The following is a 27,681-nucleotide window of genomic DNA, read 5'->3' on the forward strand; positions in this document are numbered from 1 at the left end:
GTCGGAAACATTCCACAGGGATGTTAGTCCATGCTGACGCGATGGCATCACACAGTTGCTGCAGATGGTACATTCATGCCGCGAACAGCCCATTCCATCTCATCCCAAACTTGCTCTATTTGGTTTGGTACTTAATTGACACCCAAAAATGATTTGAAATTGAGATAAAACATTTGAATTGCTGCTAGCATAATAGTAGATAACGCTAGTTAGCATTGGCTCGCAAAACTATCTCTAACTCCCTTCATACTTAATGCAGAGACATACTAAATGTATCCATGAATTCATCGGACTCTGGGGAAGTAGATAAATGGATTCAATGCCAAAATCCCGAAGTATCACTTTAAGTCCCATGGCGTGGAACCAGTGGAGGCTGCTGAGGGGACGACGGCTCATAATAATGGCCAGAACCGAGCCAACGGAATGGCATCTAACACACGGAAACAATGTGTTTAATACCATTCCAACAATTTCACTCCAGCCATTACCCCCGAGCCCATCCTCCCCAATTAAGGTGCCAACAGCCTCCTGTGCGTGGAACACTGACAGAACATCCCAATGTCCCCTCTAGGCTCTATATCATCCACTAACACCACACACTGTTGGTGACTTCATTTGTCATGCAAACGACATTCAATCGCACACACAGGTATCATAATTATGTCCCTTTGTCCATAATATTGTTTAGCCTGTGTACATTCATCATTCTATCCATATTTAGCCATGTCTATTTCTTGTTGCACTTGTCCACAGAGCGACCAGACAAGACATCTGGTACCAGATTAGACCAGTGTGTTTAAATGCAGAGGCTTAAGAGCCTGGAACACGGATGGTTGAGGCAACCGATTAGGCTACTCAACTTCAAACCCACAGTCACCATCATATACTGACTGTACATCATATAGGACGAAAGGTGTACAAGAGGGCATTAGGAAAATGCAGAATACTTGCATTGCAGTATTGTAAGAATCAGCGTTTTGCAGAATTGTATAAATGAAAGAATATCTAGTAGACTTTGAAGTCATGAACGTTTTCCAATGCAAACGTAACCTGCTCGCTCTGACATGTGCTTGGGAGATTGTGTGCTGGCAAGCCAAAACAAACATTTTGGGAAAATGCAATCAATAATATTAGAGGGAGATCTACAAACAGGTGAATTTAATTCCTCTTCTTTCAACAGCATTGTTTCCCAGTAGACTATCATCGTGGGTGATGTCAAGTCATCTTTAGCTCAAATCTGAGACCAAAATACTTCAGCCATCAGCCACCAACTGTGATGATTCCCCCCTCTGGTCATTTGCCAAGGAAAGGCATCAACTTTGGGAGGTGTTGGCTTCTTGCCTCAGTAAAACTGGTGCTGGTCAACTCAAAACTAAACTGTGTCAAGCTCAGACTTGGTGCCCTGGGTTCAAAGTCACAAGGTGTTCTTGTTCACGTAGGCTAAACCTACTTTCGACTTTCTTGGCCAAAGCTCTATCAGAGTCTGGTCAAATTAATGTATTCTCAGACCAACTAAACAGCATCCATCCTCTGTAAACACTAGTCATACTTACTAGGGATATAATCTGTAATGCACATATCTTACATCAATTATAATTAACATAAAACACGCTAACGGAGGACTCCTGACCAGTGCACGGAAAGAATTCCACAAGGGAATAGCCTAGACGACTGTGAAAAATATCCAAGTGCATCTCAAATGGGCATAGCAGGCAAGGCCATCCTTTAACATCAAATCATATGAGTACATGCATGAAACGTCGAAGGATAATACATGTGATTATGAATGACTTATTTAAGAGCGAAGAGAAACGTGACTGAATATAGGATCTACTTACTGAGTCGTAGTCGGAGACCAAGCCAACTCCTTTGAGGTGACTTGTGCTGTAGAACTGAATTCATGGTCCACTTGCTTGGAACCATTTAGGTCCTATTCTTGGTTCTTATGCTGAAAATCCCCCAATATCAATGGTTGGTCATCTTCATGTCTATTCTCAACGAATGGTGGTAGATTCCGATGGTCCTGTCTTGAAGTTTGAATCTAACTTGAATGTGCCATTTTATCCCTCTCCGTTTCGCCTAGGTGGCATCATATTTATGATCGCTCCCGTAAACCGCATAATATTGTTCTATATTGGAGCGCTCCCGGTGCTCGACGTTATTTGTAGATCAGTTTGAGAGCAAACAACCTGTTAAAAAACAATCCATTGAAATAATAATCCAACCTTTCGTGACTAACTAACCTGTCACACGATTGGCTGACTGGTGCAGAATATGTCTCATTCAAGGTAATAAACACCGCATAATAAAAGGTCAATTCTCCAATATGGCAAATAGGACGCCTCTGTTTTTGTTTACTCCGCTATGCAGCAGTAACCTGTTGCTTCACAAAAAGCATTATCTTCGTCGTCCAGGTCCGAAATATCCTATTTGCCCAATCACCACCGTAGCGTTAGTCCCTCCCTCACGATACACTTTGTTTTAATCGCCGGTTATTGCATGGGTGAAGCACGCGGGCTACTCTGTAGCAATTCTGGCCACTGACTTCTTCGTTGCTTTCGGCAAAGCACATTAAAGTCGGAAACATAATTCCCCGCCAAGTATCGTCGTCTGTCCTTCCACTTTTCAACCATTAAAAGCCTTTTCCATTCATTCAGTCTACCTTCTTTTCTTTCCAGTTACAAGTTGGCATTATGTTGCAGCTAGGGGCGCCATAGTATGGAAGCCCATAATACCATCTCAAAATGTAAAGGTACTAGATCGAGATTTTTAGATACATAGGTGAAAATGTCGAGATACTAAGTCGACATGTTTTAGATACGGTTAAGTCAAAATTAGCAGAAACGAACAAAACATGTTTTTTTTCTATAGTATACCGTAATTATAGGAAATGTTTCTTCATTTGTAACTTTGTGCCGTGATTTCAGAGGTGGCACCACAAGTCCCAGTTGGGGAGAGAGTTGTTTTCCTGGTGCCCAGAGTTTCTCATGATCTGGTGACATTGAATAACCAACCTATGACATAAAATAAATCAGCTGTAAAACAGTTGTATATGGGCTATGATGGGAACATATTTGTTCTAATCAGGTCATATGTATTTAAAAAATGAATCAAATCAAAGTTTGTAGAGTCACAAGCTTGATGTAGTCATTGTGAGATTGGAATACGGGATCAAATACTAAACTTTTGACAAAATGTAATACACTATAAGTGAATTTGTCCAAATACTTATGACACCTTCAAATGCGGCGACTAAATCAAATCTAATTGTATTTGTCACGTGCGCCGAATACAACAGGTGTAGTTACAAGCCCTCAACCAACAATGCAGTTTTAAGAAAATACCAAAAAAGTCAGAAATAAGAATAGCAAATAATGAATTAAAGAGCAGCAGTAAATAACAATAGCGGGGCTATATACAGGGGGTTCCGGAGTCAATGTGCGGGGGCACCAGTGTCGAGGTAATTGAGGTAATATGTACATGTAGGTAGAGTTATTAAAGTGACAATGCACAGATAATAACAGAGAGTAGCAGCAGCGTGGAGGGCCTTCCTCTGACACTGCCTGGTATAGAGGTCCTGGATGGTAGGAAGCTTGGCCCCGGTGATGTACTGGGCTGTATGCACTACCCTTTGTAATGGCTTGCTGTCGGAGGCTGAGCAGTTGCCATACCAGGCAATGATGCAACCTGTCAGAATGCTCTCGATGGTGCAGCTGTAAAACCTTTTGAGGATCTGAGGACCCATGCTAAACCTTTTCAGTCTCCTGAGGCGGAATAGGTTTTGTTGTGCCCTTTTCACGAATGTCTTGGTGTGCTTGGACCATGTTAGTTTGTTGGTGATGTGGACGCCAAGAAACTTGAACTTCTCAATCTGCTCCACTGTCGAGGAGAATGGGGAGTGTTCAGTCCTCCTTTTCCTGTAGTCCACAATGATCTATTTTTGTCTTCATAACATTGAGGGAGAGGTTGTTGTCCTTGCATCGGGAAACTTAATGATGGTGTTGGAGTCGTGCCTGGCCGTGCAGTCATTAGTGAACAGGGAGCAGAAGAGGGGACTGAGCACACACCCCTGTGTGGCCCCCGTGTTGAGGATCAGCATGGCGGATGTGTTGTTACCTACCCTTACCACCTGGGGGAAGCCCGTCACGAAGTCCAGGATCCAGTTGCAGAGGGAGGTGTTTAGTCCCAGGGTCCTTAGCTTAGTGATGAGCTTTGGGGACACTATGGTGTTGAACGCTGAGCTGTAGTCAATGAATAGCATTCTCACATAGGTGTTCCTTTTGTCCAGGTGGGAAAGGGCAGTGTGGAGTGCAATAGATATTTCATCATCTGTGGATCTGTTAGGGCGGTCTAGGGTTTCTAGACGTGTGTTGATGTGAGCCATAACCAGCCTTTGAAAGCATTTCATGGCTACAGACGTGAGTGCTACGGGTCGGTAGTCATTTAGGCAGGTTACCTTAGTGTTCTTGGGCACAGAGACTATGGTGTTCTGCTTGAAACATGTTGGTATTACTGACTAAGACAGGGAGAGGTTGAAAATGTCAGTGAAGACACTTGCCAGTTGGTCAGCGCATGCTCGGAGTACGCGTCATGGTAATTTGTCTGGCCCTGCGGCCTTGTCTGGCCCTGCGGTGAATGTTGACCTTTAAAGGTTTAAAGGTCTGACTCACATCGGTTGCGGAAAGCGTGATCACACAGTCGCCCGGAACAGCTGATGCTCTCATGCATGTTTCCGTGCTATTTGCCTCGAAGCGAGCATATAAGTTATTTAGCTCGTCTGTTAGGCTCGTGTCACTGGGCAGCTCTCGGCTGTGCTTACCTTTGTAGTCTGTAATAGTTTGCAAGCCCTGCCACATCCGTCATGCCTCGGAACAGGTGTAGTACGATGCAATCTTAGTCCTATATTGATGCTTTGCCTGTTTGATGGATCATCGGAGGGCATAGCGGGATTTCTTATAAGCTTCCGAGTTAGAGTCCCTCTCCTTGAAAGCGGCAGCTATACCCTTTAGCTCAGTGCGAATGTTGCCTGTAATCCATGGCTTCTGTTTGGGGTATGTACGAACAGTCACTGTGGGGACAACATCATTGATGCACTTATTGATGAAGCCAGTGACTGATGTGATGTCCTCCTTCTCCTTCTCCTTCTGATGTGATTCTCCTCCTGGAAGAATCCCAGAACATATTCCAGTCTGTGCTAGCAAAACAGTCCTGTTGCTTAGCATCTGCTTCACCTGACTACTGGTGCTTCCTGCTTTCATTTTAGCTTGTAAGCAGGAATCAGGAGGATAGAATTATGGTCAGATTCGCCAAATGGAGTAAAGGTGGTCTAGAGTTTTCTTCCCTCTGGTTGCACATTTAATATGCTGAAGGAAATGAGGTCAAACTGATTTAAGTTTCCCTGCATTAAAGTCCCCGGCCGCCTCTGGATGAGCGTTTTCCTGTTTTGGGTTGCATCATGTATGCTTTTTTTACTTTAGGCTATACATACATAGCTTAGGCAATAAATAAATGACCTTACTGCTTCTTTTCCCTTGGCCAGAGGAGATCAGAGTGCATAGGCATCTCTAGGCAACCTGCAGCTATCAGTAGACTACAGTTTATCAGACTCAAGCACAGATTAATTGTGCACGAGTTGAGAAATTATGAGGCAAATCAGTCTAAACAACAATACTTTGTTTCTCTTTTCAACACTGTTGTGTTAATACTTTTTATTAAATCAAATTAAAAATGCTGGGGCAAATGTCAGCTTGCCAGCCGGCTCTGCTGTGCTGATCTCTGCATTGTGCATAGATGGAAATGCCACATAATGCTACAAATGAAGAAACCTATCCTATATGTAGTATCTCAACGTTTTGACTTAGTATCTCAACATTTTGAGATTATATCCTGAAATCGTAGACAGTACTGTATCTTGAAAGTTTGAATTACACTTCTAGAAATGTTGAGATAGTATTGAAATTGTTATGGTATTTTGGTGGCGGGAATGAGATTCCATACATTTTCAACTCTACTGATGGTTTTGTCAATAAAAATGTTGCGTTATATAGCGAATGTGCCACTCTGGTCTTGGCACCTGCAATCTAGCCCAATGGTTCTCAAACCTCTCCTTGGGGACCCCCAGACGTTTCAAATTTAGTTGTAACCCTGGCCAGGACCAAGTCTGGGAAAACCTGGTCGACATTATGAGATTATTATGGACAAAAGAGTGAGATTATTTGTATTTGTCAAACGGCAGCCAAGCATCGATCATCATGTCATCAGAATAAGACCCTCGATATTTATTGGAAAGAAACATCAATCTCATCACCGTGCACTTTCACCACCCTGGGAATTTCATCATATTCATCTGTAGCATAATAAACTGCATGCTTTCCGGAGTCGTAGTGGGAGGAGCACACAAGATCCTCTTATGACTCTACATTTAAACTTCGATAAATCAAATTGTATTGGTTAGCACAGCCTACACATATTTTGAAGATGCTCTCGCAGATGCAGCGAAATGCTTATGTTTCTAGCTCCAACAGTGCAGTATACCTAACTATACAAAACAATACACACTTCCCCCTCCAAAACAATTAAGAAATATCAGAATGAGTAATGTTAGAGTTCGGAATATATATATATATATATATATATATATATATATATATATATATATATATATATACAGTTGATGTTGGAAGTTTACATACACTTAGGTTGGAGTCATTAAAACTCGTTTTTCAACCACTCCACAAATGTCTTGTTAACAAACTATAGTTTTGGCAAGTAGGTTAGGACATCTACTTTGTTCATGACACAAGTCATTTTTCCAACAATTGTTTACAGACAGATTATTTCACTTATAATTCACTGTATCACAATTCCAGTGGGTCAGAAGTTTACATACACTAAGCTGACTGTGCCTTTAAACAGCTTGGAAAATTCCAGAAAATGATGTCTTGGCTTTAGAAGCGTCTGATAGGCTAATTGACATAATTTGAGTCAATTGGAGGTGTACCTTTGGATGTATTTCAAGGCCTACCTTCAAACTCAGTGCCTCTTTGCTTGACGTCATGGGGAAATCAAAAGAAATCAGCCAAGACCAAAAAATTGTAGACCTCCACAAGTCTGGTTTATTCTTGGGAGCAATTTCCAAACACCTGAAGGTACCACGTTCATCTGTACAAACAATAGTATGCAAGTATAAACACCATGGGACCACGCAGCCGTCATACCGCTCAGGAAGAAGACATATTCTGTCTCCTAGAGATGAACGTACTTTGGTGCGAAAAGTGCAAATCAATCCCAGAACAACAGCAAAGGACCTTGTGAAGATGCTGGAGGAAACGGGTACAAAAGTATCAATATCCACAAGCCCTATATTGACATAACCTGAAAGGCCGCTCAGCAAGGAAGAAGCCACTGCTTCAAAACCACCATACAAAAAGCCAGACTACAGACTACATACATGTGTGTATATATATATGTAATGGTGTGTATGGACAGTTATATGAATAGGAAAGGTGTGTACAGCAGTATTTATGTAAGATGAGCCTTGACTAGAATATAGTATATACATATGAAGTGGGTAAAACCGTATGTAAACATTAATAACGTGACCAGTGTTCAATGACTATGTACAGTACATAGGGCAGCAGTCTCTAGGGTTCAGGGTAGAGCAGGGTTTCCCAAACTTGGTCCTGGGCCCCCCACCCTGGGTGCACATTTTGTTTTTTGCCCTAGCATTACACAGCGGATTGAAATCATCAAAGCTTAATGATGAGTTGGTTATTTGAATTAGCTGTGCAGTGCTAGCTGTGGGGGGGGGGGGGGGGGGGGGGGGCAGGACCGAGTTTGGGAAATGCTGGGATAGAGTACAGGGTGGTAGCCGGCTAGTAACAGTGACTTAAGTTCAGGGCAAGGTACTGACTGGGCGGAGGCCGGCTAGTGGTGACTATGTAACAGTCTGATGGCCTGGAGATATAAGTTGTTTTTCAGTCTCTCGGTCCTAGCTTTGATGCACCTGTACTGCCTGCGCCTTCTGGATGGTAGCGGGGTGTCTCGGAAACATTCCATAGCTCAGGGGAATTTAACTGAGGTTCCGTGTAGGTACTGCAGGGGGTCCATGAAAAAAAAAAAAACTATTAAAACTATTTATATAGATATATATACAGTGGGGCAAAAAAAGTATTTAGTCAGCCACCAATTGTGCAAGTTCTCCCACTTAAAAAAGATGAGAGAGGCCTGTAATTTTCATCATAGGTACACTTCAACTATGACAGACAAAATGAGAAAACAAATCCAGAAAATCACATTGTAGGATTTTTAATGAATTTATTAGCAAATTATGGTGGAAAATAAGTATTTGGTCAGCTACAAACAAACAAGCAATATTTCTGGCTCTCACAGACCTGTAACTTTCTTTAAGAGTCTCCTCTGTCCTCCACTCGTTTCCTGTATTAATGACACCTGTTTGAACTTGTTATCAGTATAAAAGACAACTGTCCACAACCTCAAACAGTCACACTCCAAACTCCACTATGGCCAAGACCAAATAGCTGTCAAAGGACACCAGAAACAAAATTGTAGACCTGCACCAGGCTGGGAAGACTGAATCTGCAATAGGTAAGCAGCTTGGTTTGAAGAAATCAACTGTGGGAGCAATTATTAGGAAATGGAAGACATACAAGACCACTGATAATCTCCCTCGATCTGGGGCTCCACGCAAGATCTCACCCCGTGCGGTCAAAATGATCACAAGAACGGTGAGCAAAAATCCCAGAACCACACACGGGGACCTAGTGAATGACCTGCAGAGAGCTGGGACCAAAGTAACAAAGCCTACCATCAGTAACACACTACCCCGCCAGGGACTCAAATCCTGCAGTGCCAGACGTGTCCCCCTGCTTAAGCCAGTACATGTTCAGGCCCGTCTGTAGTTTGCCAGAGAGCATTTGGATGATTCAGAAAAAGATTGGGAGAATGTCATATGGTCAGATGAAACCAAAATATAACTTTTTGGTAAAAACTCAACTCGTCGTGTTTGGAGGACAAAGAGTGCTGAGTTGCATCCAAAGAACACCATGCCTACTGTGAAGCATGGGGGTGAAAACATCATGCTTTGGGGCTGTTTTTCTGCAAAGGGACCAGGACGACTGATCCGTGTAAAGGAAAGAATGAATGGGGCCTTGTATCGTGAGATTTTGAGTGAAAACCTCCTTCCATCAGCAAGGGCATTGAAGATGAAACGTGGCTGGGTCTTTCAGCATGACAATGATCTCAAACACACCGCCCGGGCAACGAAGGAGTGGCTTCGTAAGAAGCATTTCAAGGTCCTGGAGTGGCCTAGCCAGTCTCCAGATCTCAACCCCATAGAAAATCTTTGGAGGGAGTTGAAAGTCCGTGTTGCCCAGCAACAGCCCCAAAACATCACTGCTCTAGAGGAGATCTGCATGGAGGAATGGGCCAAAATACCAGCAACAGTGTGTGAAAACCTTGTGAAGACATACAGAAAATGTTTGACCTCTGTCATTGCCAACAAAGGGTATATAACAAAGTATTGAGATAAACCTTTGTCATTGACCAAATACTTATTTTCCACCATAATTTGCAAATAAATTCATTAAAAATCCTACAATGTGATTTTCTGGATTTATTTTTCTATTTTTTTCTGTCATAGTTGAAGTGTACCTATGATGAAAATTACAGGCCTCTCTCATCTTTTTAAGTGGGAGAACTTGCACAATTGGTGGCTGACTAAATACTTTTTTGCCCCACTGTATATGTGTGTGAAAAGAAGAAAGTGGAACACTTTTCCCCCCCAAAAATGTTTGAATATTGCTAGCAACAGCAGAATAAATCCTTTTGAATTACCTACCATAAAAGAGATGAGAATATCTCCTTTCTTTCTTAGCTAATAAACTATGTTAGAGTTTACACTTCCTCTTCCAATTATAACGTGGGGAGGTCAAACTAATGACAATCTATTTACCGTATCTATAGATGCTGATTTCTTATCCTTGCCATTATCATTCACCTGATGATAAGACAAGACAAAATATTTTGCTAGTGTATGATGGGGGTCGCCGGTTTGCCTGAAAGGGGGTCCGTGGCAAGAAAACGTTTGAAGGCCCCTGCTTTAGCTAACAATGGATACATGTGATGCATGCAATTGTCTCTTGATTGATTGGCCTCGGAAATTACATTGAAAAAAATGCCTCATTTAATTTTAGCTAAATATTATATTTGATTCCCATGGACTCTGCTACTTTTGGGGCAGAAGTTGCCATTGTGAGCTATGCCCTCCCCCCTTTACAAACCCATTGTCTCTATGTTTATTATGCAGACTTTGAAACTAACAAAAATGTCTTGTTGTGCTTGGATGTTTTTATTGAAAGCCAGTAGTTCACACAGTCACAAGCCTTTCTGATTTAGGCAGATTGGTTTAAGGAAAGGTTATTCCCAAGATTGACCAATAGTTCACCAGCAAAAAAAATCCTAGAAATTGCACGATCTAACCTGTAATGTCTTTACACTTCTCTTAGATGACATTCGAGACGCAAGAAGCCCTTTCAGTCCTCAGCATTTTATTCATATTAGTGGTTGTATAGGGATTCCACGCAGAAGGATTGGTCAGTTGTTTCAATTAAAGCAAAGGCAGCCCGTGTCCCTTTGTGGGTGGTGGGAAATGATAGAATCAGATAACTAATCTCCGTTGACTTCCAACAGTGCCAATCCTACCAGCATTACAAGACAAGAAGGATAAAACATTTTTTGGGCTGAACTGTGATGGATTGACCACTGGGCAAGAGGAACATGCCCTCATAGTAAATGCATTCCTCTATTTCTACATTAACACCAATCTCCATTGTGCATTAATCATGAAAAATGGCCCAATGGTTTAGTCTACTACAGTGAGAGCAGGGGATTTCATCAGATAAATCCTATGTGTTTATTCCCGGGCTTTAGGCTCTATTTGGACTGTCTTGAGTGGGACCTCCAATTTGGGAGATTTCTCATTGGGTTGCATGGGTACTCTCAGGAAAGATGTCTGCCCTGACAAAGCTAAAAGAATTACGTGACCACAATGCAGCTCCAGTTGTTTGTATGCTCCCCTCCCCAACAAAGGGGAGGGAAATGGTAAACAAAGCAAGCTGGGAAATAGGGAGATTATATAAATGGCCCACAACAAATTAGCAAGTCTCCACAGTTGTATGTGAATGTAGAGTATGCTCACAATGAGTCCTTGTTCTCTCTTCCAAGTCAAAACAATCAATGACCACAAAACCGTATCAGACAAGAGCCTTCCTTGTAAAGAGACATGCTTGCTTAAGTGTAGGGGGTGGGAGACTAATTTAGAGTCCCACCTGTCTAATCACTTGAAATGATTGGGTTCACTCAATCTGTGTGTGTTTGTCATTAGGCTCCTAAACTGTGTCCATATACACTCATAAAACTCTCGTGTGGCTTCCCATAAAATCTACTAGGACTGTGAGTTTCAGGTTGATACATTAGAAAAATAAACCTGAACAACACTTCCCTCTTCAGGACACAAAGACAACACCTCGTAATACTTGTGTGACTTCTTATCCCCTTTTACTGTATGATCCACTCTGGTACGAATGTATGAGAATGTAAACCCCTACCCCCCCCCCCCCCCAAAAAAAAAGTTTGAGGAAAAAAAACGTGAACCTGTAAATCACTGTCCTTTTCAGGACACAAAAAAACCCTACACACCCAAGTAACAAAGAACTTAAAGGAAGTTTTACTTAGGCCTACTATTACCAACTTCTGTCAAACAAATCTCCTGATGGAACAGGAGGGATAAAAGAGAAAGAGAGAAACAAAATGGGCTGAAAAGAATAGAGGACCGGTAACAGTTCTTGCCTGTAGTTCTCATATCCGCACCATCAATGCCATAGTTAATATTTTGTCCCAAGGTCAGATGAATAAATAGGTCAATCAATGTTCAGTAATCCAGTACTCTCAGAAATGCAACAGAGATGTTACTTGAAGCATTTACATCCATTACTATGGTATAAAAAAAAAAAAACATTTTAAAAAACATGGACGGAAAACTGTAACAATTCGTAGTGAACTACTATTCAGGTACACTGTGTGTACAGGTTCCTCCTTTTTTTTGTTGCTCTGGAATATTTTTGACAGGTGTTATCCAATAGCTCTATAGATGGATTGTTGAGCAAGTGACATTAAGTTCTTTTGTTTTAATGGGTTTCATTGTCAGAGAAGACCCCTGCAAGCACTTTCATGCCCATCTCCATCCAGGCTTTTCATGAATATCACTTGTAGAGTGAATCTTAAGCTGTAACATGGCCCAAATGTACAACCTCTTTTCAAGACAATGTACATTCCACAGTGTGGAAAAATGGTGAAGACATCAAAACTATGAAATAACACACATGGAATCATGTAGTAACCAAAAAAGTGTTCTACGTGAGATTTTTCAAAGTAGCCACCCTTTGCCTCGATGACAACTTTGTCACAATCTTGGCATTCTCTCAACCAGCTTCATGAGGTAGTCACCTGGAATGCATTTCAATTAACAGGTGTGCCTTGTTAAAAGTTAATGCATGTGAGACAATCAGTTGTGTTGTGACAAGTTAGGGATGGTATACAGAAGATAGCCCTATATGGTAAAATACCAAGTTCATATTATTACAAGAACAGCATTAATTAGAAATGGAGGTCAGTCAATTCCCAAAACTTCAAGAAGTTTGAAAGTTCCTTTAAGTACCGTCGCAAAAACCATTGAGCTATGATGAAACTGGCTCTCGAGGACCACCACAGGAAAGGAAGACCCAGAGTTACCTCTGCCACAGAGGATAAGTTCATTAGGGTTACCAGCCTCAGAAATCAGCAGCTAACTGCACCTCAGATTGCAGCCAAATAAATGCTTTACGGAGTTCAAGTAACAGACATCTCAACATCCACTATTCATGGTCAAATTGCTGGAAAGAAACCACTACTAAAGAACACCAATAAGAAGAGACTTGCTTGGGCCAAGAAACACAAACAATGGACATTAGACCGGTGGAAATCTGCCCTTTGGTCTGATGAGTCCAAATTTGAGATTTTTGGTTCCAGCTGCCGTGTCTTTGTGAGACGCAGAGCAGGTGAGCAAGACAATGATCTCTGCATGTGTGGTTCCCACCGTGACGCATGGAGGTGGTGGTGTGATGGTGCTTTGCTGGTGACACTGTCAGTGATTTATTTAGAATTCAAGGCACACTTAACCAGCATGGCTACCGCAGAATTCTGCAGTGATACGCCATCTCATCTGGTTTGCTCTTAGTGGGACTATAATTTGTATTTCAACAGGACAATGACCCAACACACCTCCAGGCTGTGTAAGGGCTATTTGACCAAGGAGAGTGATGGAATGCTGCATCAGATGACTTGGCCTCCACAATCACCCGACTTCAACCCAATTGAGATGGTTTGGGATGAGTTGGACCGCAGAGGGAAGGAAAAGCAGCCTTATCAGCATATGTAGGAACTCCTTCAAAACTGTTGGAAAAGCATTCCAGGCAAAGCTGGTTGAGAGAATGCCAAGAGTGCACAAAGCTGTCATCAAGGCAAAGGGTGGCTACTTATATTTTGATTTGTTTTAACACTTTTTTTGGTTGCGTGTGTCATTTCATAGTTTGTCTTCACTATTATTTTACAATGTAGAAAATAGTAAACAAAGATAAACCCTTGAATGAGTAGGTGTGTCCAAACTTTTGACTGGTACTGTATATTATGACATGGAACTTTGAACATTTAACCATGATATCACATCTGCTAGGGACATGTCATGATGGGCCACTTAAAAAGACCAAAGGTCAACAGATTTAGAAAGTCCTGACAGTGACAAGAAAAGCTCACATTTTCAACAACAAAAAGTATATCAATTTGTTTACATTTGATAATGTGTACAATCTTGGCTTTGGAATGTGACCCATGAGGAATAGACATCAAACCCAGTTTGTGTCCCAAATGGCACCCTCTTCCTTATATAGCGCACTACTTTTGACCAGTGCGCCAGGGAATACAGTGCCATTTCAGATGCAGACAGAGGTTTAACTGCATGTCTAGATATTGTCAATGTGATAGAAACACATTCAAACATCCTAAACTATTGAATACAGCAACCCCCCCCCAAAACAAATTCTCTCATGATTGTAGACCAAGGTAAACCCAATTGACACCAACAAGAGGGAGTTGACCTCCACAGCCTGGGCCGTCTTCAGCACTGATCTGGAGTGCGAGTACGCCCTCGAGTCACTCACACCAACTCTACGGTACACCCTCTCCTGAACCTTCACTTCTGTACATTCAACGACCTTAACTCTGGCCTTGGTGTTTAAAGTCAATAAACAAGGCGAAAAAAAAAGAAAAAAAAAGATTTCTTGCTGTGAAACCATAAAAACAAAAACAATCACTTTGCGTTTCTCATCTGGCCAGGTCTTACAAGCCCCTTGAAGACGTGAAGCTTGCCGGCCCCAGTTAGCTCAAAGCTGTAGTCCATTGTGACGTAGGGAGGATCTCCCAGAATTCCTGTCTGTAACAGAAAGAGGATATGGGCTAAGATGACACAAGCATGAGTGACTGAACCAAAACACTTTGATAGGTAAAAGCTTACACCGATGGAGAGGAACAGGACAACAAATCAGTCCGAAAGAAAAATGTAATAGTTTGGGGCAGTTGTGATTTTTCACATTTTATTATAGCTGATATTCAAGTGTGAAAGTCAAACAAAGATATTGAACAGAGGTTTGTGGAGCAGAGAGTACATCGGTGAAGTGTTTAGAGTGCTTAGTGTGTGGGAGGTATCATCTCGTCTTACCTGGCCTGTGAGGAGGGTGTTGGGCAGTGTGACAGCCCCCAGCAGAAGACAGTTGACCTGACGGAGGATGGAGGGAGCTACAGGTGTAACAAGGAAGTACAGGCCCCGTGCCATGTCCACACCTCGAAGGACACCTGCGGAACAGAGAGAAACACTACTTAATAGATTGCGCTCACCAGCGTGTCATTCATCCAAGAGGTAGTCATCCATGTGGAGATGCCAAACTTTGTTATTGTTCTAGGTTTGATATACATGCATTACTGTTGTTACCACACATCAGAAGACTGAAAGATGATGTGTTTATGGTTAACATAGTGTATATACACGTACCAAAGCCCACACAGGGACAGACAGGGGTTTGGGAGAGCAGTACTGGGCTTCCCCTGCCTGATACCTTCTCATTCAGACAGCACAGCCCCACCAGACTGGCATTGGCAGTGTAGAGCACATGAGTTGGTGCCACCTCGCAGTGTGTCACACCCACAGCCACTGCTGAATGGGGAACCTGCAGGGAGAGGACAAGAGATGGACGTAGTGGAATTTGTTTTTATTGTTAAATGCTGACTTGAATCCTATGCTTATCATAAATAAACATGATTTGGTGCAAGCAGGCTGGCAGAACAGGACACTTCAGAATGGGTCACGTCAAAGATTCAGATTGTGGCAACATTCTTCTTTCAAAAAGTGTTGATGATTTCTTACCTGGTAGGGGGTGAAGCAGTGTAGGGGTCTGACAGGGCCTGGTTCAGGGGACTGCAGCTGGCTGAAGTAGCCCAGCAGAGCCAGGTCACGCTGCTCGTTGCTGCGTTGGTGTCTCCTTTGGAAGAATAATACACACACCGCAGAGGAGAGAGAGGAAGTCAGAGAAGTAGGGCAGACGAAGACTGATACGTCAGCTTAATGGACAAGTGTTCCTGGCAAGAAGTGCAGGGTGGGTTTGTCTTTTCTCTAAAAGTAAAGGGAAAGTATCTTCCATCAGCAAAAAAAATGTATATCCCATGGCAACCAAGAAAGCTGTGGTGTTGTTAGGACTCTTACATTTCTCCCGGGCGGCCTGCTCCTTCAAACTCTGAGTGAATACGGAATAGAGTATAACTCCGCTGGGCAGGATGAGTTCCAGAGTTGTCCTCCCCCAAAGCTGACTGGACAGGAGGGTGTGTCTGCCAGCCGTGGGATGACCTCAGGAACTCAGGGGTGAGTTGGGGGCACATGACTTTATCCCCACTACTGAGCTGCACCACGTGAGAAATGGAGAAAAGGCGAATGATGTCCACCAACAACTGAAAGCCAAAACCTGAAGAAGCAGGCACATGTTAAAATGGCAGATACAAGTATGAATTACTATGCATTACTTCTGTTCAAATGTGTGCTTGCTTTCCCCTTCTTTTTAAAGATTGGGCTATACACGAACATGGCATTTGAGACAAATTTTGCCCCCGGGTTGCCAAGAATACTGTGTTACTGACCTTTGACCCAGCCCATGGTGTTGATGACGATGGGCGTCTCTCGGTTGTACAAGCGCCACAGGGACTTGAGGGACTCCAGATAGCGGTCCAGGTCCGTTTCACAGGACGACTGGCCATAGAAGATCATGTGCTCTGGGGCCCACTGGTGTGTAAAGGGGGGACCTGGAAACAACATGAGACAGACAGACCAGGGTTAGTTTGGATTAGTTAAGACCCAAAACATTTATAGGACCGTTGAAAAATACAGGGAAATACAGGTAGTTACAGTGTATTTGGCATGTGTAATGAAAACTCACTCACTGCACTATAATGTATTGTACACATGATAAAGAAAACAGTTACGATACATACCCAGCAGTGGCTCTCTGACAGTAGACAGAGAGAGACAACCTGAGGGAGTGAACTCTGTCTGGCCCAGGTCACACTCCAGGTATTCTACACTTGCAGTGCTGCACACACAGACACACAGGGAGGGTTAATGCTGTAAGCATTGTATCACTGAAGAACCTTCCAACCAAACAAACAAATCAAAAACACATTACTCACTGGTTAAGTAAGGTATTGATGAGGTGACGGTTGAAGGTGGACTTTCCAACATTCTTAGCACCACATACAAGAATAACTGGACAGCCATCTAGCTCCTCTGTAGATGAAGAACAAAAACAGTCCATAGGTCATCAGGTTGAAATATCTCCGCCTCCATCATGTGGAATACAACAGAAACATGACATGCTTGTCAGTAGAAAAGAACTGAAGGGGACCTGTTTGCCATGTTAAAGAGGGGCTGAACTCACTCATGTCACCTCACTTTCCCACATCCCCATTAAGAAATGCCAGGAGCAATGAGAGTTTGAAGTGGGTGAGTTATGTTCTCTACAGTTGTGTGTCGTTTACTTGAAATATCCCAAACAGCCACCGTACACGTGACGAATAGGCTTAGCAACCTGGGCCGCATTCATGATTGCTTGATCTACATGTCAGAGGTATGTTTTGTTCTAGATTACATATTTCTATTTGATCGTTCCAAAAGACTGTGTCCTGCTGAACGCGACCTGGTGACACAGCATGTGAAGGTGATTGGCCAAGAATACCAAGCTCAGAGGATTTCCTGTTTTCTGTACCATCACTGGTATCAGTGTCTTTGATGACAGTTGTGTTTGTGATGCTAACGTTAGCGCACGAATGTGAGGATGTTTGAGTTGGAAAAAAACCCAAGACCTTGATAAACAACAAGTCTCGTTCTTTCAACATAACATTGGCAAAGATTTATGTATTGTTGTCTCATGTAAACAAGTCCGAGGCGCTGCATGCTAACGGGTTTACTTTAGGTCGATTGCACTGCTACGATTGGATAGAGCGCACTTGGCGCAACCGGTTCACCGTGCATGACAATACTCCCTAGGCATTACCATCCCGTGTTCGTGGGCAAGACTGGGCGTGATTGAAATCAAAACACAACCCTCCAATATCCAAGGATTTAGGCGTGTAATAGTTTTCCCTAAATGTCACAAATCTCCCGTTTGGAAGATACTGACTTTATAACCAAAAGTATACTATTTCCACTTTGTAGTCAATGTTGGCACTATAAAAAGTGTTTCTAAATAACACTGCTGCCACGTAGATCTTTTTCGACCAAATAAGTCGTTTTTTGGGGTTCCTCTTTGAGATAGCAGGGCTGTGTGTGTGTGTTTACCTGCACAGGCGTTAACCAGGCCGTTGAGAGCCTCCCTGTAGGTCTGTGACATAACCATGCCTCCGGCTGTTTTCCGCAGTGGGGTTATGCCAAGGCCAGAGAGCGGAGTGTCCAGCATAGCTGAACTCTCTCGGATGTCCCTCTATCATTCAAATAAAGCCATTTTTACATCAGTAGTTGTCAAAACGTGCTTTACAGTAACTCTACAAAGAAGAGGTCAGTACAATCAAAGTCTGTATGAAAAGGCCAGTAGTAACATGCTGTAGATAGACAACATCGGATTATCAGAGTCAACCCACCGAACTGAGTCCAAACAGCTCTTTGAGGTCTGGGAAACTGGTGAGGAACCGCGTCAGAGGGGTGTCCAGGGGCTCCAGCAGGATCACACAGGAGTCTGAATCTACTTCACTCAACAACCTTCTACGTGTCTCTAAACAGAACACAGAAAATAAAGATTAAATGCTGCTCGTTTGTAAGGTTGCTTCAAACTCAAACCAACAATTTACTCCCTCAAGGGTGATCTAACTAGGCCTATAACTGGAAACAAATCACAAAAAGAAGGCAGCTGAGGATAGTGTCATGCAAATTATTTAAAGGGTGGACGGTCTCATTCAAAGGCTCTACTTACCTGTAGAGAGGTACTTGCGGACAATGGCTTTGGCCTCTAGACGGCCCGCTTTCTTGGTCTTGCTGGGGTTAGGGGAATCCCCCAGTGCTCTGACGGTGAGGGGGCAATGTGAGGAAGGGGAAAAAAGTGGGTAGGACTGCTGACCCTCCTCAAGGGTGAAACCATGCACCTCCACCCGACCGTACAGACATGACAGAAGGCACTTCCCCCTAAAACACAGGGTCTGCAGGAAAAAGAGATCAGGGTGACTTAGAATAACTTTAATCCACACAGCATGGACAAAATTAATAATACAATTTATAAGAGACAAAACACTAGCAGGAGGCATTAGTGAAAGCACACAGGAAGTAGCTTATAGCAGGGAGTGTAGTTGCCACTGAAAAGTGTAGCTGAAAATACTGCGTAAGTACCTGACCCTGTTGCATGACCAGCACTGTGCGATTATGGATGTAGTCTCGCTCTGCACAGTGAACAAAAGCCTCCTCCTCTATCCTGCCAGGCACAGCTTTGGCTGAGACACAACTCTCCTGGCCCTCCATACTCTCTCCACCACCATTTTGATGTAAAACAGACTTGGCAAAGGAGCTCCAGTCCTGGGACTCGTCTGAGTCACTGCCCTGCTCTGGTCCACCTGCTCCCCCGTTGGTCAGGGGACGAGAGGGGGTCCTTTCCGTGGCAGCCGGAGTCTTGACCGGTCTGAAGGACACAGCCTTGGCACCCTTCTTCAGTCTCTTCAGGTTAGGCTTGTCCTTTCTAAGGTTAGATGCGCGGTGCTCTAGCTTGGCCATGGCTGTGCTTGGGCTGAGGTTTGAAGAGTCTGAGTTTTTGGCAATTCTGTTGGACTTGAACCACTTGTCATTACATTGTTGCCTCTTGGACGTCTGCTTGGTTTTGGGGAGAGATTTCTGCACTTTCATGGTTTCTTATGGCTTTCCCTTTGCAAGTAAGATGTAAGGTGGGGAACCCTGGAGAGAGAATAGTACAAAATGAACACGACTAATGCAATGGGCAAGCATCGATTTAGCTATCTGTACATACTATACTAGCAGGCAAGTTAAGATTGATTGTTGTTAGCTAGCTAGCTAACGTTGGTGTAAATAGATAACACGTTAGCTAGCTACATATAATTTACCTAACTACTAGTAGTAACAAATTTAACTTCGCTAAGGTGAATGAACACAGTTGCTGCCCAATACTACAGTGATGTCAATGAATCTCTGGTTAGCTAGCTAAGATAGCTTTTGTTACATTAGTTAGCTAGCCAACAAACGTTACTGGTGAGCATATACCACGATCGGCAAGACGAAGGTTGGATACCAAGCAGTACCTCTCCGTAGCTTCTCAAAAATATGCTTGGAGGACCTCTATAGCGAACGAATAAAAATCGTGTTGGCACATTGCTACAGTATAACGTTACTGTTAGCTAGATAGCGTAGTGGTTTCACCATGTGAGCCAGCCAGACGCCATTCTGAGTAATAATTGGCCAACCAGTATCCCACAGCGACGGTTACAGCGTTTAGCAGTTAGCAAGCTCGTTTTGCCGTTACCTACCTTATATTAGTTACAGCTACCTAAAATAGGCATTTATTAAATTAACGCAACCTGGATACAAAATATTAACTATAACTCAGGCTAGACTGCCCAATTATTTTGGGTGGGGGGGGTGGGGTTATCGATAAAATAGGATGGACAGTAAATAACTTCACGGGGTTCACGCATGCTCAGTTGTTCGCGTAGCTAGCTGATAGCGTAGACAGCTAACCATGCATCCACCAAAGAGAACATCAACTCGAAATATCATTAGTTAGTCGATCCCCAAATAATGCAATTATATAACTACACGATCGTGTAATTTGAACGTGATGTTAACATGCTACCCACCATTCAATTGCAAAGCGTGTATTTACGGTTAGCTAGCTCGCTTGCAATATGCTAGCCTAACCGTCACATCCGGTGCCTACCGCCTGGCCTGGACGAGACATAACGCAATACATGTTCCTGATACGTTAGTCAAAATTACTGTTTATAAATTATATTAAATGCAATGCACCATTCCATCAACCGATAGCAGTGACACGATTGCCAGCATCCTGCAAAGGTAAATCGCGTCTCTGTTGTTTCTACTGGACAGATGAAAGCTTAGGGAGCGTCTGTATAATGTCGAAAACGTCGAGGTGCGTAGCTAGTTAGGGGCCTACCTACTAATAATTTCTGGGTAATACATTTGTCTAATCTTAAACTAATTCTATTTATTTCAGTTTTATTATCTCATATGTGTTGGCATATTTAGTACTACTCAACCCATTGTGCAAATGTCTCATACCAGGTTTAAGTGAATATCTAGCTAATAATGCATCTGAAGTCTGGACTATGCATGACAAATGACTGATGATGGTGTAGTTAAGACTTAAGATTGCAAGAATACTAATAGCCTAATGATATTAATAGAAGTTACAGACAGTAGCCCATTTTCTATTCATTTCTTCAATTGTCATCTGTTTTCTGACTCTTTCAAGCAACTCCATGACACTGAATCCAGTGTACCTTGAGAAGCAGCAATCTACTGTCAAGGGTGAGAGATGCTTACACAGGTGAGCAGCACCCATGCCCAACGGGTGTTGTCTTTTCTGAATGAGCAGAGGGGTCTTGGCTGGTTCTGTGATGCCAAGCTGACTGTAGGAGGGGATGGGAGGGCGTACAATGCCCATCGCAACATCCTGGCCTGTTTTAGTAAGATTTTCCAGGAATCTGAGCCAACCACTACCATGGTTAAGAAGGTCTCCCTCCCAAAGGAGTGCCCCACTGACGGCCTGGAACTACTTCTAGACTTTTTCTACACAGGGAATTTGAAGCTTGACTCTCTGAATCTGGACAATGTGCAACAGGCTGCAGACAGCCTATGTGTACCAGATGCGCTCGCCCTCTGTCAGCAGTTCACCACAGAAGGGACCATCTCTCCAGAAGAACCTCCGTCTGCAGATCTTCTGGGTGAAGATGCTGGCCTAATCCCACCTGTAATTTCTACAGAAACCAAGGTCCCCCTAAAAAGGGGAAGGCCCCCCCAAAAAAGAGGGAGGCCCAAAAAATCCCAAACCCCTAGTAGCGGCTCAAGTAAGAAGGATCCTCCAGAAGCAACAGCCACCACAACTCGCTCTGGGCGTAAGGTGAAGATCTCCAGAAGGCTGCTTGGAGAGGGCACCAGGCCGCAGCTCCTGCCCCAGGGAACCACCAGCAGGGGAACACCACAACTAGTTATCAGCCTAATGGATAGAAGTGATGGGGCTGAGGATGAGGGACAAAGCCTCCCTCAGCCTACAGATACAACAGAGGTAGGCTAGAATACATAACCTTATCCTAAAATGTTAACGTAAGAATAGATTAGGAGGGTATGTTCCTACAGATTTGTAGATTTATACTAGAACTATAAAGTAGGCCAGGGATAGGCCTACTTTGTCAGAGCAAATGGTCGGGGGGCCGGAACATATTTATAAGAATTTGTACACTGCAAATTGGCCACAACTATGCCCAAAAAGAGATTGTATTTGAAAATAATTTCATACCTTATTTCACGATCACGTCTCTTTTTTATTTATTCGTGGGAATACTTGGGAACAGATTTCCTAAATTAGATATATTTTTTATCTGAATTCCTGGTATTTTCCCCCAAAACCTTTTTAGAATAATAATTTACTAAAAAATTTGGGGGGCCAAAGAAAATCACTCATGAGCCGGTTTTGGCCCGCGTGCTGCCTGTTGCCGACCCCTGCAGTAGGCCTATACATGCCAGTGCTTAGGCTATAACTACAATATGATGGATAATGCATGAAATATTGTGTCTCCCAGTTACAGGTGGATGGGCCAGAAGATGTGATGAATGACAATAGAGATGATGATTCATTGTGTTCGTCTTTTTCGCAGGTAACAGACATGGTCACTGGCATTGTACCAGATGTTAGCTATAAAGCTAATTCTCATTTGCAGCCTCACGATGATGATGACGACGATGATGGTTTGATGGAGGGGGTGGATGAGGACACGGATGAAGAGTATGTGCCCCATGCCCTACCGACTACCACCTCCAGCCCCAAAGGCAGACGTAAAGGACCAGGCAAAGCTGTCAATAAAGAGAACAGTGAGGAGGTGGCCAAGGGCTCCAAAAAGGGCTCTGTTCAGTGCCCCACCTGCAATAAGACCTTCCTCAGCAAATACTATCTCAAAGTACACAACAGGTATGCAACTCACTGCTATCACATTGCATTGACTTTGCATTGATTCTGTCTTTATTATACAATCTTTTGTTTTTAAAGGTTGGTCCTGTTGAGATAAAAATATCTTGCAAGAGAGACCTGAATAATGACAAAGACTGCTATTATCGAGTGACTAGTGTTGGTGTGTTATTTATGTTCTTCCACTGTTCACCAGGCGTCATACGGGTGAGAAGCCCTTTGCATGCTCTAAGTGTGGGAAGAGGTACTACAGGAAGGAGAATCTGATGGACCACCAGGCCCGGAACTGCAAATGTGGTGAAAAAGTAAAAGCGGTGAGTGATCAGCAGGACTAAAGTCATGTCCGCTTAGTCATCAAAAGGAAGAAAAGTGAGCATAAAGGGGAGGGATTACCATGACTTGTCCAATAAGAAATGCTTATTTTTGTTTTCGGTTGTAAAACATTTTGACACTTGTGTGCCCTAAATTATGCAATACCTTACATTTTCCCTCATGCACTGTATGTGTGTATTCTTGTTGTTACTACAGGTGCACAACTGTCTTCAATGCCCCATGTCATTTGACAGAGTGGTGGATCTACGTCTGCACACTGTCTCCCATACAGGGGAAATGCCCAATAAGGTCCAGCACCTACCACCTTACACCCTTGAACACGCCCACAGGACAGTGAACATCAGGGTTGAGGTCAAGTCTGAATTGAGTTGCGAATTGCTCTTTAACTCCAACCCAATTCTTGAATTTGAATTGGCCACACACCACAGGAAGCATCATTTGAATTGAATTTGAATTAAAGGAAGTAGAATTTTATTCAATGAAATTCTAATTATTTATTCTAGACGTCACCATAGTAATGATTATTTACCAAAACCATGTAGCATAAGGTTGAAACATTTCCAGTTGTAAAACTCATTCTCCTAAAACAATTGGAAATCATTACAGTGATTTGGAAATATTCTAAGATCAGGTTGTCTATAATAATTCATGAATTTGTTTTTCAATATATAAACAAAAATACATTTCCCAGATTGCGTTAGATCAAACACTGCAATATGGAAGGGAACAATCTAACAACTCATGCCAAAGAAAAATAATCAAACTAATATTTTAAATGGTATGTGTATTCTTTGCATTAATTAAGTGGCATATCCTTTTGATAAAACATTTGTCAAATGAATTAAGCTCATGTTTCACATCTCAGTTGAATTAGTTTGAATTGCTTTGAATAAAATTAGACTTCCCCCAATTCAAATTCAATTCAAATTCCGCTTCCTTTGAGGTGTGGCCAACTTAAAATGAATTGTTTGAATTGAATTAATATATTCCAAATTGTCCCCAACCCTGGTGAACATGTCATTAATTTACATTTGAAGACTTCTCTCCCTGATGTGCTTTGTATCAAACTCATATTGACATATTATCGCTTGATCTTGTATCTATTTCAGTGTACGTCATGCTCGGAACAGTTTATGCGTAAAAAAGATTTGAGAAACCATGAAATCAAAATCCATGGCGCACCCAAACCACATGCAGTAAGTCTTCTCTCTTTCCTTTGCGTTAATTGGTCGGCCTTTTCCTGTATTCAAACCATCTTTTGCTTCTGCATTATTGTCAAGATGTATGACTGCTTGCTTGCTGATCACCGTCTAACCTGTGATGAATATTTCCCACAGTGCTCTCTGTGCAGCAAAGCCTACCTGTCTAAAACGGAGGTGCGTCTGCATGAGGCGTCCAAGCATCGAGGCGAGAAGCTCTTTGTGTGTGAAGAGTGTGGCCATCGAGCCTCCAGCCGAAACGGCCTGCAGATGCACATCAAAGCCATTCACAGGTGGGGCTGCGTCTGGGCATGGTAGTGGGTGAGGAGTTTGTTACCGTGGGGGAGCTAGACTGTTTGACTGAACCGATATAGCCTACTGTCGTATAATGTGACGTAATGTATCAAATAATGTGATGTCCCTGTTTGTTTGTCTCACTTTCTCAGAAATGAGCGTCCATTTGTGTGTGAGTACTGCAACCATGCGTTTACCCAGAAGGCCAACCTCAACATGCACCTGCGCGTTCACACTGGAGAGAAGCCCTATCAGTGCCACCTTTGTGGGAAGACCTTCCGGACACAGGGTAAGAACCGCCATCCACTCTCTAGGCCCTGCAGATGCCATAGCAGGACACACCCATTACTAACAATGAACATAGTTACACAGGTCCTACAGTATGATTTAGTCTCATAGTTATCATTTAGCTAGACTAAAACACACTCTCTGTCTCTCAGACTAACACATACACTCTCACATTAACATCCAGTGAGCTCTCACACGACCTATTCCGACGCTTGAACATTGCGCTTGTGCCGATGCCTATGTGTGTGTTTGTATGTCATTCCAGCCAGTCTTGACAAGCACCATCGCACCCACACGGGAGAGCGGCCTTACAGCTGTGAGTTCTGTAACCAGCGCTTCACAGAGAAGGGCCCGATGCTTCGCCATGTTGCCAGCAAGCACCAGGACGACCGCCCTCACTGCTGTAAGATATGTGGCAAGACCTTCAAGGGTGAGAGAGGAACTGTCGTGGTTGACAAGAGATTGTGGCGTCACTGATGATACTACCTTTTCTGTTGAAATAATATTTTCTGTCATGTTTTAATCTAATCAGTAGATTTCGTCCTGAAAAGATTCAATCCCGACTTTAGTTGAACAAAATGCGGCAAAACACGTTTACTGTATGTTTTCTTATGGCCTTGTTTGTTAAATCCTCCAGCCATCGAGCAGCTCCGCGTCCATGTGCGTCGCCATCAGGGCATGAGGAAGTTTGAGTGCGAAAAGTGTGGCTACAAGTTCACCAGACAGGTAAGCCATGCATTTCCAATGTGCTAGCTTGGTTCCTCAAATGTCCATGCATGTTTAATGCTCACCCAGCCACTGAGGGGATAAATGAAACTGTATAATTTGAATTGAATACTGAAGTCTCTCCTCTTTTCCTCCAGGCCCACTTACGACGTCATATTCAGGTCCACAACCGCACCGAGAACTACAACCCGCGGGAGAGGAAGCTACGGAACCTGATAGTAAAGGATGAGGGGTCGCAGGAGGAGGATGAGACTAGCCCCTCACCAACACCACCCACTGAGAAGGGGACACCTGAGGGGCTGGCACCTGTCTCTGGACCCAGTGTCCCTCTTCCTGTCTTTGGACCTGGACTCAGTGTGTCTGGACCTGGAACTGTACCAGGAGCCAGTGACATCCTCAGGGTGGTTATCCAGCCCCTGGTGGAGGAGGTGGTGTCAAGCCAAGGGCAGGTGGTGGTGGGCTTTAACCAGGCTGTGGTGGGGCATGGGCCTGGCCAATTGGAGGTAGGCTTAGCCCAGAGCCAAGGTGTGGTAGAGGTGGGCCTTACTCATGGCCAGGTCGGCTTTCACCAGGTTGGGGTGGGACAGGGACATGGCCAGGTGGAGGTGCTCTCCTCCCAGGGTTCGGGTGTGGTGGGGCATGGTTTCATTGTGACAGATGTGATGGACCAGACTCTCCTGGTGGCAGGAGACTACCCCATCCCTGAGACCACGGTGGATCTGAAGGACATACGGGAGGATCCTCCTGCTAAGAGCAAGGCCTGAGGACGGGACAGGCAACGTATTGTGACGTGGAATCTACTTGGGAAAATGCATGGGATTTGAAAAAAGTAATTAACTGTTGTTTTGAGGGTGACATTTCAACCACAGGATTATGTCATCGTAGTAACCAAATTTCAACATAGACAAACCCTTGTATAAAATATGTTGAATTTGTACCTTTAAAACAACATCAGATCTTCAACGTTCTGTTCACTATCAGGAAAAAGAACACAACAGGCTGGGGCAGCACCTAGTGGAGAATCTATCTACAGCAGAGCTGACTGGGGCTTGTTTTGTTTTTTTGTGGAATTTATTTATTTATTTTTTACGAAGTCAGTCGGGGTCTCAACCTACTGTTTAGAGATAGCATAGTGGATTACAAAATGTGCAATTTCAATAGTTTTCCTCTTGTTATGTCAGTCACTGACAGTCAATCAATTAGCCCATGTAAGCTAACATTTTATAGATTGCTAGGTAAGTTAGTCTAGCCAGCTATCTAAATCTTGTTGTAATCATGGCCGAGTTACTGACCGGACACCCAAGGCACGTGCCCTGACCTCCAAGGGGCCCCCCATTGATTTTGTTAGTCACTCTCACACAGATATCATAAGAACATGCAAGGAATTCACATAAAAATTGCTACATTTTCTCTCCTTCCCATAGCAAAATGAGTAGAATTGCATTCAATTAGTTTTGCATTCAATTCGTTTTAAAACTGCAAACTGTTCTTTCTGCCCCATGGAAAAATGTGTAGAATTGCAGAAAGTCTGATTTAAAACTGCAACATTTTCTCCACGCCCCAAGGAAAATGTGTCGAATTGCAGGACATTAACTTTAAAGTAGCACGTTTTTCTCTCTGCCCGCAAAGAGGGGGGCCACTAAAATGTTTTGCCTTTGAGATGGGTAAAAATATTTCTTGGGGCCCCCAAAATGCTAGGGCCCTGCACATTTGCAAGTTATTAGCGTTATGAACATAGAAAGTAATACATATTTAATGCTGGCAATCAGAATGTGTTGTTTGGTGTCAAGTTATATGGCTACAATTTGGTTAATGTTTGAAATGTATTTATATGATTACAAAAAAGCGATTGTTTAAATTGTTATATTTTTAAATAAATGCCTATTTGTTCAGCCCACAGCCCACCATTCAGATTATACTTTGGCACACCAAGCCCAAAAGTTTGAGGACCCCCGGACTACAGCTACCCTTTAGTCTCCCATCCAGGGTTTTAACCA

The 27,681-nt window shown here is 43.2% G+C and overlaps 3 protein-coding genes across 9 annotated transcripts in view; 1 reads left to right on the forward strand and 2 right to left on the reverse strand.

Moving 5' to 3' along the window:
* The window catches only part of LOC139368488 (pleckstrin homology domain-containing family G member 5-like), a 74,776-nt gene extending 72,405 nt beyond the window's left edge, over positions 1-2,371 (reverse strand). For 2 of the 3 annotated variants that reach the window (XM_071107439.1, XM_071107440.1), the window contains exon 1: positions 1,839-2,080. In XM_071107439.1, the coding sequence (XP_070963540.1) occupies positions 1,839-1,923 (85 nt within the window). In that variant the 5' untranslated portion in view covers positions 1,924-2,080. Of the gene's footprint in view, positions 1-1,838 lie in introns of all 3 variants that reach the window. The other variant, XM_071107441.1, reaches the window with a different exon arrangement.
* A 9,665-nt stretch (positions 2,372-12,036) lies between these two features.
* LOC139368491 (nucleolar protein 9) lies at positions 12,037-20,557 on the reverse strand. Of its 4 annotated transcripts, none has more exons than XM_071107448.1 (13): positions 19,945-20,288; positions 19,028-19,582; positions 18,618-18,840; positions 18,289-18,419; positions 17,990-18,131; positions 16,843-16,939; positions 16,648-16,745; positions 16,297-16,458; positions 15,869-16,124; positions 15,533-15,647; positions 15,161-15,335; positions 14,831-14,964; positions 12,037-14,545 (listed from the first exon to the last, which is right to left on the reverse strand). In XM_071107448.1, exons 2-13 carry the CDS (start codon positions 19,532-19,534, stop codon positions 14,423-14,425), a joined length of 2,163 nt encoding a protein of 720 aa, XP_070963549.1. In that variant the 5' UTR covers positions 19,535-19,582; positions 19,945-20,288; the 3' UTR covers positions 12,037-14,422. The 4 variants fall into 4 exon arrangements, with proteins under 4 accessions (XP_070963549.1, XP_070963551.1, XP_070963548.1 ...); XM_071107450.1 differs by lacking the exon at positions 19,945-20,288 and adding an exon at positions 20,500-20,557 and having other exon boundaries at positions 12,200-14,545; XM_071107447.1 differs by having other exon boundaries at positions 12,200-14,545; positions 20,170-20,305.
* Positions 20,342-27,583, forward strand: LOC139368490 (telomere zinc finger-associated protein-like). Of its 2 annotated transcripts, none has more exons than XM_071107446.1 (11): positions 20,342-20,833; positions 21,135-21,947; positions 22,537-22,847; positions 23,041-23,158; positions 23,373-23,465; positions 24,287-24,373; positions 24,515-24,669; positions 24,823-24,959; positions 25,224-25,388; positions 25,596-25,684; positions 25,822-27,583. In XM_071107446.1, exons 2-11 carry the CDS (start codon positions 21,198-21,200, stop codon positions 26,446-26,448), a joined length of 2,532 nt encoding a protein of 843 aa, XP_070963547.1. In that variant the 5' UTR covers positions 20,342-20,833; positions 21,135-21,197; the 3' UTR covers positions 26,449-27,583. The 2 variants fall into 2 exon arrangements, with proteins under 2 accessions (XP_070963547.1, XP_070963545.1); XM_071107444.1 differs by having other exon boundaries at positions 20,574-20,716.
* Positions 27,584-27,681: the final 98 nt, after the last annotated feature.

This window comes from Oncorhynchus clarkii, chromosome 16 (assembly GCF_045791955.1).
Source record: "Oncorhynchus clarkii lewisi isolate Uvic-CL-2024 chromosome 16, UVic_Ocla_1.0, whole genome shotgun sequence".
Classification (NCBI taxonomy): Eukaryota; Metazoa; Chordata; class Actinopteri; order Salmoniformes; family Salmonidae; genus Oncorhynchus; species Oncorhynchus clarkii.

Bases quoted from the DNA above. Each gene is read 5' to 3' on its own strand.
- LOC139368491 (XM_071107448.1), bottom strand. From the start codon at position 19,534: ATGAAAGTGCAGAAATCTCTCCCCAAAACCAAGCAGACGTCCAAGAGG. The intron at 18,841-19,027 runs GTACTTACGCAG...TTTTTCCTGCAG, and splicing joins TGGTCATGCAACAGGGTCAG to ACCCTGTGTTTTAGGGGGAA. The intron at 14,965-15,160 runs GTACGTGTATAT...TCTGTTCCGCAG, and splicing joins CTGTCCCTGTGTGGGCTTTG to GTGTCCTTCGAGGTGTGGAC.
- LOC139368490 (XM_071107446.1), top strand. From the start codon at position 21,198: ATGCTTACACAGGTGAGCAGCACCCATGCCCAACGGGTGTTGTCTTTT. The intron at 24,960-25,223 runs GTAAGAACCGCC...ATGTCATTCCAG, and splicing joins GAAGACCTTCCGGACACAGG to CCAGTCTTGACAAGCACCAT. The intron at 25,685-25,821 runs GTAAGCCATGCA...CTTTTCCTCCAG, and splicing joins GCTACAAGTTCACCAGACAG to GCCCACTTACGACGTCATAT.